Genomic DNA, 12,553 nt, shown 5'->3' with positions numbered 1-12,553 from the left:
GAAGTTGCAATGAAAATAATGTTATGGTTGGAGGTCTTCACAACATGAGGAACTGTATTAAAGAGCCGCAGCATTAGGAAGGTGGAGAACCACTGCTCTGTAGAACCCAAGACCACGGGTGGGTGTGCAGTGAGGCGGTCTTGTGTTTTATTTATTCTTAGGCCTATTTTTTTTTATATGTATGAGTGTTTTACCTGTGTGAGAGTATGCATATATGTATGTATATTCACTGTGTACATGCCTGGTACGTGCAGAGAACAGGGCACCAGAACCACTGGAGCTGGAGTGTGCTGGGTTCTGAACCCAGGTCCTGTGTAAGAACTAGTGCGTTTAACTACTGAGCTACTTCCAGCCCCAAGGACCTCATTCTTGGTGCAGTTTGTGTAGCTTCTCCATATTTGTTTTAAAGGAATTCAGAGAGAAAGCTGTCTCATCTCCCTCCTTTGTAGCTGTAGCTGAGTGGTAGCTTACTTCTTGTCTTTTCCAATCCTGTGTTCTCCAACAGCTCGAGCTTCACGTGTGGCCTGGTGGGGGCCTTGGCCTCAAACCCAGTTGATGTTGTGAGAACCCGCATGATGAATCAGAGAGCCCTTCGAGATGGCAGATGTGCGGGCTATAAGGGTACCTTGGATTGCCTATTGCAGGTAAGTGTCTCTGCAGGATTGTCGTGCATGCACACACACACACATACACACACACACACACACACACACACACACACACACACACACACTGAAGTCACTATTACGTTATGATAAGTATTAAAACTAAGATGAATGAGCCCATAGAAGACAGAAGACAGAGTCTCTCAGTAGTGCAGCCCTGGCTGTCATGAAATTCTCTGTCTCCCAGGTGACCTTAAACTCACAGAGATCCACCTGCCTTTGCTGAGATTAAAGGCCTGTGCCTGGCAGGACATACATAGCATTTTGCCACACTAGGGTTTGAAGTCCAAGATTTACATGACATCTTATAAATGGAAGTTCATTTTCCACACACACCTCCCCAGCTAGGAAGGATGCTAAACTAGTTAACATTTTCCGGGGTCGCGAAACTGTTCCTTTTCCAAAGTGGACCTTTTTCCTCTTAGTCAAACTGGAACAAATATTCCCCTCCAGATGTGTCTCACAGGAGTAAATGAGCCCTACCACAGTTCCCACTGTAGAGAACTGTTTGGGGCAGAGGGAGGTGTTCCGCTGCCCCCTGGGTTGCCAGTGGCCAAGGCTTCGGGGCGCTTTGCAGGTCTCGGCATGATGCTGACACTTGACACTTCTTAGTCTCCAGGATTGCTTCACATTTTCAGAATTACATTTTCATTTTTTTTGCTTTGGGGCTAGGGGTGGTAAGGGCAGGGGTTGTTCGTATGTACATGCGGTCCCATGGCACGATTGTTAGAGGTCAGAGGTCAAGTGGGAGGAGTCAGTTCTCTCAGGTCGGCATGTTTGACAGCAGGTGGCTTTGCCTGCTAAGCCTTCCACCAGCCTTTTCCTTCTTTATTGGAGGCAGGATCTTAATATAACCTTAACTGGCCCTAAACTTGGTAGGTAGCCAAGTGTGACCATGAACTTGTGGTCCTCCTGCCTCTACCTCCCAGGAGTGAGATTATAGGCATGTGCCACCACACTGGGTTTTATGTGGTGCCAGGGAGTGAGCCAGCTTAGTACCTGCTGGGCAAGGACTGGACCCCCTGAGCTCCACCCCCACTCCTCTGATATTGCTTTAATGAGGCCGACAGGAGACTTGGGAGGCAAGGTGCTATGAATGCTATCTTCATCAAAATTGCTTACTTATTTCTGGCTTGTTTAGCAGCCCAGATGGCACGGAAGCTAATGACCTGTACTTAGAACTAAGTAATATTTAAGTCTGATTTCTTATCCATTGAGTTCCTGCTTGCCTGCTTTGGGAGGGGTTCATCTTCTCTGTGTGCAGTGGTTGGTCATGCAGAAGTCTTTAAGGAACAAAGAGACAGAAAAGGTCTCTAGTCAGTCCTTCTAAAAAGGGTTATATGTTGTTTTTGAGTAAGCACGTAAAACGTATTCATTTCTCTCTGTTCTTTGATTAAAGCTGAAAATACTCAGCAGTTCTTTGTAATATCGAGCATTTGAGTAGAATTAATGACCGAGAAGAGCTCAGCCTTCTGCACGACCCCTGATGGTTTTCTTTTAAAAGATTTTATTGATTTGTTATATATATATGTATATATACATATATATATATATGTATATATACATATATAAATATGATGGGTACACTGTTGCTGTCTTCAGACACACCTGACAGAAAAGGGCATCAGATGCCATTACAGATGGTTGTGAGCCACCATGTAGTTGCTGGGAATTGAACTCAGGACCACTGGAAGAGCAGTCAGTGCTCTTAACTGCTGAGCCATCTCTCCAGCCCCCTGATGGTTTTCATTGGAAGGATATTGTAGTCTGTAAATGGCATCATCATCCAGAGCTCGTTGAGTCCACTCAAGCACTTGATTTTGCTCCATCTTCTCTCTGCCTCTAGATTGGACTAGGTCTTAGGAAATTTCACAGACCAGTGGCTGCACTTCCCCTTTGGAATCCTCTGCCTCCAGCAGCTGGGTGGTAGTTCCATTTGGAACTGCAGTCCTCCTGGGCTGAACACTAACTTGACAGGCACCACACACGGGCTGGTTATATATTTATCACACTACCAACCTTAGGCACCGTGGGCTGTGGGTGGCAGGGTGGGTGGTGGGTGGTGGTCCGAGCAGCACTGTGGGGACACTCCTTGCCACAGCTGAGGGCAGTTGGAAAGGCCACTGTGGCAATCTGGGGTTTCCCCAGGCTCAGCAGAGAGAGCCCATGGGAGTCAGTTCTATCTTCCACCATTTAGGTCTTAGGGGAAACATCCTCAACTTTTGGATTTAATTTTAATTAAAAAGTATATCAATTTGACACATTGTGAATGCATTTGACATAACTGGAAAATGGGGCTTGTCTCAGGGTTTCTTCTGCTCTGACAAAAACATCATGACCAAAAAGCAAGTTGGGGAGGAAAGGGTTTATTTGGTATACACTTTCAGATCATAGTCTATTGTTGGAGGAAGTCAGAACAGGAACTCAAGTAGGCAGGAACCTGGAGGCAGGAGCTGATGCAGAGGCCATGGAGGGGGGCTGCTTACTGGTGTGTTCCCCATGGCTTGCTCAGCCTGCTTTATAAAACCCAGGACCACCAGCCCAGGGATGGCACCTCCCACCGTGGGCTAGGGCCTACCCCACTGCTCACTAATTGAGAAAATGCCTTAGATCTCACGGAGGCATTTCCTCAGTGGCGGCTCCTTCCACTCTGATGACTAGTTTGTGTCAAGTTGACACATGAAACCGGGCAGTACAGAACTTAATGCTGTTTTGTCTTCTTTTTAATAGACATGGAAGAACGAAGGGTTTTTTGCTCTATATAAAGGATTTTGGCCAAATTGGTTGCGCCTTGGTCCTTGGAATATCATTGTATCCTTTTCTGTTGTGGTCGATGTAAAAACTGCTGTCATTAGATAATGTAGCTCGTTTTTAATTATAAGTTATAGTGTAGAAGGAAGTTCTTGATTTTCTGAGTTTCTCAGATCATAAGAAGTAGCCACTCCATCTCTAGGTGGTGTGAGGTCTCCTCATTCAACGCCGAGGCTCTTAGTTCAATGGTGTCTATTGAAAGGTATCAATCTTCATTAGAATCTGCTTTAGGAATTCAGGGTATTTGTGATTCCAGAGCGATGCGGGTGAGGTATCTCGTGGCGTTCTGGGGAAGGATGTGGATCCATCCGTGTGCAAGCATGCTTACTGTGGGGTGCTTACTGAACATGGGCACAGCATACCCCAGAAGTGTTTGATTGGCATCCAGGTGGCAGGCAAAGAGGGGTGGATGTCTTTCCTGGAGAGCCCAGGTGAAGGGGTTTGTAGGTCTCAGGTCTGATCTCTCTCTTCTGAATTGACCTTGGGCAACAGCTAGGGAGATAGCCTGAGACTCTCAGCATGGAACTAACGTGGACTCAGCAAGCTGCCTGCAGGTATTTGCTAGTAGATAAGCTAAATTGTCTGTTGGGGTTGGTAACATTACAGTCTCTTAATGTAGCCTTAACCCGTAACTGTAGTTCTTTTTGACTTACGAACAACTGAAGAAACTGGACTTGTGACCACACAAGTCGTTGTTCTGACAAACCGACTTCTGCGACGGTAGCCCCTCCTGTGCTTCTGGCTGCCTCTTACTGCACAGCTCATCACGGCTTCTGGGATGGGAGCAATGGATGGAGGCCAGGTTCTTCAGATTGCCATGCGTTGGTCCTGGATGCTTTCATCTGTGTTCAGAGCCTAGAGCATAGTAACACCCACTCACCGGTGGTTACCATCGAAGTGCCCTTGACATCCTAGAGTTATCCTAGAGATGTACATAATACACCTTCCTTGCTGTAGAAAACCTGCAAGGAAATGAGAGCTGCTTTCTTCCTGGAGAGCAGCCTCGCTGCCTCTGGTCTTCTGGCTATGTACATCGCCCCTCTGAGAAGGCTCCTGAAGTGGGGGAGTGCTGTTATCCCTCTACCATCGGGAGCTTTAGTTTCCTGTCAGTGAAGAGATTTTACATTGGGACAGTTGTAGGAAGTACATCTCTAGCATACTGCACTGCTTCATGGTTCCTGCTTGAGCAGAATCTTTCACTTACAGTAAGTAAGACTCGACCTTTGTGTGGGTAACCATTTGCCCTATGATTTTTTTTTTTAAGCAGAGTCTATTATTTCCATATACAAATGGGGTTAATCATGCTTTGTGAAGTCGGGGTTAAATGAAGGGAAAACTGCAGAGGTGGCTGCGTGAAGGATGAGCGTGCGCACACCTGTCAGTAAACAGTGGTCAACCGTAGGGCCCTCCTGGGCCTGGGGACCAAACGCCTTTGTTAAATAAAGAATCCTGCAGGTGAAGGTTTTTTAGTCAGTTAGTGAACTGAAGAGGTGAGGCTCCAGAGTTTTAGCCTTTACTTTTTCTTGAGGTGAGTTTGTTAAACAAACAAATAAACAAACAAACAACAACAACAAAACCTTTATCTGAGTTTTTCCTAGTTAATTTCCTTGAAATTAGTGGGAAAATTATTTTCTTCCTTCCTCTTGGATTTTTGTGATGACAGGGCTAAACCCTGGTGCATTCTGGGTATCTTCCCCACACTGAGCTGCATCGATGGCCCGAGGGCCTGTTTATCTCCATTCTGATAAGAGCTGTATAGTACTCTACCTAGTTTGTTTCTTCTGAGACTGTGTCTCTAAGTGCCAACAGCTTTCTAGAAGGGTGCCCAGTGCCTGCAGGTTGGCCCTGTGAAAACCTCATTAGCACTAAAGGAGGCTCTAAGCTGGAGCAATGGCCAGTGCACTCCCGGGGCCCCTTCCTCCTTGAGGCAGAAGCATGCAGGTTTTCTCTGAGGGTTGGGCGCTTTTTATTCCATACCTTTTCCATCTGGCTTTTGAAATTAATGGTTCCTTTGAAAAACAGTTTGCGAAGTAGAATTTTATTTCTAAAAGTAAAAGCTAAGTTGAAGTCCTCTCAGAGCTGGCCCAACGGTGGCTTAAAGACAATTCCCTCACACGCCATTAGATGGCAGTAGAGGATCTGAGCGACTGCTGGCCTGGCTCCTAGCATTATGAGTTAAGAGACTTTTTTGTTTTTTATTCTGACCTGAACATTCCGTTGAAGTGGTAGAATCCAGAGTCTTTCTCTCTAGTTGAAAGGATTGACTTTTTCAAACAATTTTTTTAACATACAAAAAAGAATCTTTTTTTATAATTAAAATTCTTTTCTTTATCCTTTCTTCTTTCTCCCTCTCTTTTTCATCTTTCTGTCTTTCTTTCTAATTTTTTTCCCCAATTTTCCAAGACAGGATTTCTCTGTGTAATCCTGGCGCTCTCTCTCTCTCTCTCTTTCTCTCTCTCTCTCTCTCTCTCTCTCTCGACCATGCTGGCCTCCAGCTCATAGATCTTCCTGCCTCTGCTTCCTGAATTCTGGAATTAAAAGCGTGCACCACCACTAGCAGGCCAAAACGAACAAACAAACAAACAAACAAAATTCAAAACAACAATAACAACAAAACTACTTTATTTTTTAAGTTTGAAGGTAATTTCTAAAGTACAAAAAGGTCCATTTTGAAGACCATGTAAAGAGTGGCTATCAGTATTATCAATTTATTCAAATTATGTATATATCTATACCTGGATAAAAAGAAACCTACACTTCACTGTAAAACTTCAGCATGTTTCAAGGAAAACTTGCAGTATTTTATGACCAGGATAGTGTCAATTTATTAAGTGCCTTATAGGGCAGGGTCTTAACCTGCCTTCTCTCTGGAGTTAATGTGGTTGTTGATGTTTCTAACCCCGAGACAACTTGAAGCACTTGGTGATGTGGGTGTGGCTGTAACACTTCACCACCTGTCATTTTCCTCAAGTATGGTGAAAACTCCTTCACACTTTTGTAGCTAAGTGGAAAGGCAGTTGTGTTTATGTTGTTACTGATGCTCTGTGTAATGTTGCTGGTCTGTAATGTCAAAAATGGCTCCTGTGCTCCATATTTATTTGTGAGCTATGAAACTGTATGTATTATGAAGAGAGTACACATTTTCCACAAGCTTTTCTATTCCAGGCTCTTTATACATTGTTGGACTGTGTGGCATAAGCCTTGTTTCATTATTTAATAAACTGAAATAATATATGATACTATGGCTTACAGTCATTTTGGGTACATAGAGAGATTTAGACAAAGACCAAACAAGTCCAGAAGACTGGGGAAGAGGCAGTATCCGTGAAAGCAGCCGTGGAAACTTTTCTCTGTGTGGAGAAGTTACTGGGGTCAACTCACTCTTTGCCTTGTCCTTAAGAGATGGCCCCCACCCCCACCCCCATGTCATTTTGTGAAGTATTCAAAATTCACAGGCCAATCACAGTCCCTCAGGCCTTCATCCCATGCTAAGAGTGGCTAGAAGCAGGATCTTGGATCATTGGTCAGCTGGACCTGGCAGGGTCATTTGTTACACAAAACACAACAAAATTTAGTATGAACTTGGCTAGTTAACTTTTGGGTTACCTAAAGGATTGCCCAGATGGCCATCTTCTTAATTTTGAGCGACATATAATGGTTTGTTAAATCCTGGGTAGAAGAGGGGAACTTTGCTTGTTAATAGATGTAATTCTCTTAGAGCTGTTAGTTTCTCGGGGAAATTGAGTGAAGGCGACCATTCCTGTACTTCCCCTCCTTCTGCATCATCAGCATCCTTATTAGAATGATGAACCTGTACCGACGTACCACGTCACTCGTGCCCATAGCTTATTACCTTAGGGTTCACTCTTGGTGGTGTGTGGTATACATATGTGTAAGGGTATAGGTGTATCCACCCATGTGCATGACCCAGTCTTGTCTAGAGGCAAGGTAGACAGATGGGAAGAAACCCTTCATCCTCAGCTCTGGTTCATGTTTCCTGCCATCTGAGAGTCAAGGGAGTTCAGCACAGCAGAGAAAACCACGCTTGTCTACAGAGAGTGCTTATTTCCCTAAGATGTTAAGCAATGAACTGTCCTCGATAAGGGCCAAACGGTTGTGGACTGGAGTTTAATCAAATTAGTACTGCTTTGACCTCTAAACCCAAACTGTGTGTCCCAAAGAACTACTTTACACTTTTATTTACACACATATATATGTAAATGGTATATATATATATATACATATATATATATACACCATTTATTTATTTTGTGTGTGTATGTGCTTGCACGAAAGAGGTGCTTGTGTGCCGCAGCATCCGTGCGGAGGTCCGAGGACAGCTCGTGGAGGTCACTTGTCTTCTTCCACACTGTGGGCTCTGGGGATTGAGTTCATGTTGTCATCAGGCTTGGCGGCAATTTTATTCATTCTGCTTTGTTCTGAAATTCTTTTCCCTGAGGAAGCCACCCCTTCGGCTTCCTTTCCCTGTATAGTTAAGGATCCGGCTTTACCTGAGTGGAGGTCTTTATTTAAGCAGCGGGAGCCCTCAGGCTACCAAGTGACAGTGGTTAGCTGTGCTTCTTCACCACTGCTGACAGCGTCTCTGGTCTAAGAGTGGGGGGTGAGCACTTTCTTCTCTCACCTAAGAGATGGGACGCCGTGCCCTTACATGCGTAACTTCCTGCACAGGTGAGGGACACCAGCTGTCTACTGGCGGCTCTCAAATGCCTCTGAGCGGTGGAATTCTCGCTTGGATGGTGGCACCTGTTAGACACATTTGGTCTCATTACACTGCCAGCAGGGGGAAATGCGACATTGGCCAAGGATTTAGATGCTACGATGGAGGCACATGCCGGGATTCATTGTTGCACTGACTTCACGTATCTTCTCTGCTTGCAGTCTGTGACCATAGAGAAGGCAAGAATAGCACCTTTGTCACAGGCCCCTGAGAGCCACTTCCGTGGCTATGACAGCATGCAGTCCACCTGGTTACCCCTTTCACATTCGGACATTCTTTAGGAACCAGAGACTGGCTACTGCCTTATTTAATACCCATTACCCAATGCTTGAAGACTTCTACAAACTTAGGGGTGGTCACAGCCTGTGCCCCAACCTAGGCTCAGCCTCCTGTCCCCAATAAGCCAATTAAAAACCAAAACAGCTGAGGGGTGGGGGCGTTGCTCATGCCTTTCATCCCAGCACTCAGGAGGCAGAGGCAGAGGGCAGGAGGCAGGAGGCAGGAGGCAGGAGGCAGGAGGCAGGAGGCAGGAGGCAGGAGGCAGGAGGCAGGAGGCAGGAGGCAGGAGGCAGGAGGCAGGAGGCAGGAGGCAGGAGGCAGGAGGCAGGAGGCAGGAGGCAGGAGGCAGGAGGCAGGAGGCAGGAGGCAGGAGGCAGGAGGCAGGAGGCAGGAGGCAGGAGGCAGGAGGCAGGAGGCAGGAGGCAGGAGGCAGGAGGCAGGAGGCAGGAGGCAGGTGGATTTCTGAGTTGGAGGCTTGCCTGGTCTACAGGTCAAGTATTAGGACAGCCATGGCTACACAGAGAAACCTTTGCCTTCTAAAACAAACAACCCAACAAACAAACAGGCATATTAGATGGTTCAGTGGGTAAAGATGCCAAGCCTCTAATGCATTGGTTCTTAACCTGTGGGTTAAAACCCTTTGGGGATTGAATATCAGATATCCTGAATGTTTATATAACAATTTATAACAGTATCAAATTACAGCTATGAAGTAGCAGTGATATAATTTTATGTTTGGAGGGGGGGTCATCACAACATGAGGAATTGTATTAAAGGGTCAATGCATCAGGAAGGTTGAGAACCACTGATGTAGTGGCTCCCAGAAGCAGGCGGAAAGTTGGCCATTTTTCTTCCCCAGATGGTCTAGCATGAGTTGATCTGTCCACCATGAAGCTGATGGCAGCTGGATGCCATGAAGCCATCATTTTTCTGTGCCTGCCTCCACAAGTACACCCAGGACCAGGACCAGGACCAGGACCAGGACCAGGACCAGGACCAGGACCAGGACCAGGACCAGGGCATTGTGGCTCCTGTGACAACAGAACTCTGTGACTATTGCACAGAAAACTTCTCCACTGACCCAGGTTTCTTAATTCAACAGCCATAGTGAACTTTCCTTACAGTCACTACATACAGGTCTTCTTTCACCTTGGTTGAGGTATAATTGAAGTATATTCAATATGCATGTGTATCTCACAAGGGCTTTGATCAGTTGGGGTATATGTGTATCCTCGTGAGATTACTGCCACATCCCTTTACAACCCCGAGGATGGAACCCAGGATTTTGAACATCTTATTTCTCTTAATGCTTACAAAGTGTGTTGCCTGGGATGGATTAAAACCATTCCAGCTTGCTGAGTTTGGTTCGCAGTGACTCGCTGATACTCCCAAGATGGCGAGAGCAGGAAGAGGTGGAGACCACATGACTGTACAGAGCCATGGCCCGGCCCCCAGTTTTCTGGCTTATAAATCATTTCAGTCATTCCAACAGGAACTTCCTTACTGAGGCCCATGGTTGTGCCAACTGTGAGCTTGATAATATCAGACACGAATCCCCTCCAGTGGAGTGAACCTTAATCCAAAAAGAAATGAGTTTGATTTCTGTGAACTTACCCTGACCAAAAGCAAGTTAGGAGAAGAAAGATGTGTTTTAGCTCACACTTCCAGGTTATAGTTCATCACTGAAGAAAGTCAGGGCTGGAATTTAAGCAGGAACGAAAAGGCAGGAGCCCTGGAGAAACCCTGTTTGCTGGCTTGCTCATAGACCCAAGCCTAGCTAGCATTCTTATATGTCCCAGAACCATATGCCACCTCACTGTGCTGAGTGCAGTAGGCTGGGCTCTCCTCCGTTCAGTGCTGGGGAAGAGTGCTCTGAAGCCCGGCTGAATAACTCAGAGAGTAGCTTGGCGTGCTCTTTAGAAGCTGATTATTCCTGGTATTAGTTATAGCAGTGGAAGGTTAACACGCTATTACCATAAAGGTGACTTGAAGAAAGAAGAGAATAGAGGGGAGATGGGATGGGGTGGAGTCTGCCAATTCGGCCAATAGGGTAATAATGCTGTTTCATTTTTCTTAACTATATTACAATCATTTTGTTGTTGTTGTTTTTTTCGAGACAGGGTTTTTCTGTATAACGCTGGCTGTCCTGGAACTCACTTTGTAGACCAGGCTGGCCTCGAACTCAGAAATCCACCTGCCTCTGCCTCCCAAGTGCTGGGATTAAAGGCGTGTGCCACCATGCCCAGCCCCCTCTTTGGCTTTTTAAGACAGAATTTCTTTGCGTAACCCTGACTGTCCTGGAACTCACTTTGTAGACTAGGCTGGCCTTGAACTCAAGAGATCCACCTACTTTTGCCTCCTGAGTGCTGGAATTAAAGGCATGTGCCTAGTTAGAACCATATTTTCTATACCATAAGATTATTAATTCTTATTTTGAGATACTTTTTTTTTTTTTTTTTTTGGACAGCAGTCTCTTTTTTTTTTGTGGTCCGCACTGGCCTCTAATTCTCCTGCCTCAGCCTCCAAGTTGTAGAAATCCCTTTGTCTCAGCCTCCCTGCTGATGTTATTGCAAACATGAGATGCCATACTCAGCTCTCTTGAGATAAATTTAGACTTCAGAAAGGCTCCAGAGATTGTATTGTTCAGATGTGTCTTTCATCCAGCTTTCCTATTATTATTTTATCTAACCATGTACAATCAAAGCTGACACAACACCACCAATGCCTAAATTACAAACTTTATTAAGATTCTATATATATATATTTTTTTTTTTTTGGTTTTTCGAGACAGGGTTTCTCTGTGTAGCCCTGGCTGTCCTGGCACTCACTTTGTAGACCAGGCTGGCCTCGAACTCAGAAATCCGCCTGCCTCTGCCTCCCGAGTGCTGGGACTAAAGGCGTGCGCCACCACGCCCGGCATAAGATTCTATATTTTATTCTATAGTCTCTTCACAATTATCCTTTCTTCTGTTTCAGGAATCAGTCCAAGATACCACATTGCAATGAGAAGTCATTATTCAGTAGTCTCCACTATGTAAGAGCTCTTTGGTCATTCCTTGCTTTTTAGTACTTTGATACTCTTCTAAAAATTGGCTTTTGGGGGCTGGAGAGATGGCTCAGAGTTAAGAGCACTGACTGCTCTTGCAGAGGTCCCAAGTTCATTCCCAGCAACCACACAGTGGGTCATAACCATCTGTAATGGGATCTGATGCTTTCTTCTGGTGTACCTCAAGACAGCTACAGTATACTCATATACATAAAATAAATAAATCTTTAAAAAAAAACATTGGCTTTTTATTTTAAAAATTTATTTATGTGTGTGTTTTCGTGTGCCACATGTATGTTAGTATCCAGAGAGGCCAGAAGAGGGGGTTGGATCTCCTGGAACTGAAGTTTCAGGTGGTAATGAGCTGCATATTGTGGGGGGCTGGGAACTGAACTGGAGTCTTCTGAAAGATCAGCAAGTTCCCTTAGCCCCTGAGCCATCTCTCTACCCTGACCTTTTTGAAGAATGTTGTTCAGTGTTTTGTGCTTTTCCTCATTTTTCTACATTTTTCTTTTTTAATTCTTGGTAGGGAAGAAGGTTGTCTCTTTTTCACCTTTTTGCCCAAATTTTTTTATATTAGTATATATTCAATTTATATACTTACAAAGTATATTTATTCAATTATTTAGGTTTGATCTAATATAATTTGTTTAGGTGTTCAACTGTGTATCATGATTTAAATGGCAGAATAATTTTTGCAGTTTCATGTTTGGATAGACAGTTATTGATCCAGTTCTTCAGTGTTGGACATTTAGGTTCCCCCCCACCCCCCGTTTTTTGATATTATTAATGAGGCCTGATATGTTTATGTTTGTCTTTGAATTTGTGTTTCCACAAACTAGTTTTCTAACAGGGAAGTTGTATGTTTGAAAACTTGGTGCTCTTGGTTGCTATGTCAACATGGAAAGCATCCATAACCCATCTGACAGGAGAGAAGATCTTTGGAGTTCATTAATTCTCCTATTCGTTGGATGACTTACAACTTGTTAAAAAAAAAAAAAAAAAAAACAACCA

At 44.7% G+C, this 12,553-nt stretch overlaps 1 protein-coding gene across 2 annotated transcripts in view; it reads left to right on the top strand.

The window, feature by feature from the left end:
- Positions 1–11,291, top strand: part of Slc25a30 (solute carrier family 25 member 30) — a 29,978-nt gene extending 18,687 nt beyond the window's left edge. Inside the window, exons 8-10 of one of the 2 annotated variants that reach the window (XM_021182065.3) lie at positions 506–644; positions 3,396–3,476; positions 4,115–6,715. In XM_021182065.3, the coding sequence (XP_021037724.1) occupies positions 506–644; positions 3,396–3,476; positions 4,115–4,156 (262 nt within the window). In that variant the 3' untranslated portion in view covers positions 4,157–6,715. Of the gene's footprint in view, positions 1–505; positions 645–3,395; positions 3,477–4,114; positions 6,716–9,352 lie in introns of those variants that run through there. The other variant, XM_021182067.3, reaches the window with a different exon arrangement.
- Positions 11,292–12,553: the final 1,262 nt, after the last annotated feature.

Source organism: Mus caroli, unplaced genomic scaffold, assembly GCF_978045245.1.
Source record: "Mus caroli unplaced genomic scaffold, Mus_caroli_1 scaffold_12, whole genome shotgun sequence".
NCBI lineage: Eukaryota > Metazoa > Chordata > Mammalia > Rodentia > Muridae > Mus > Mus caroli.
This window is presented reverse-complemented; position numbering and strand designations above follow the sequence as displayed.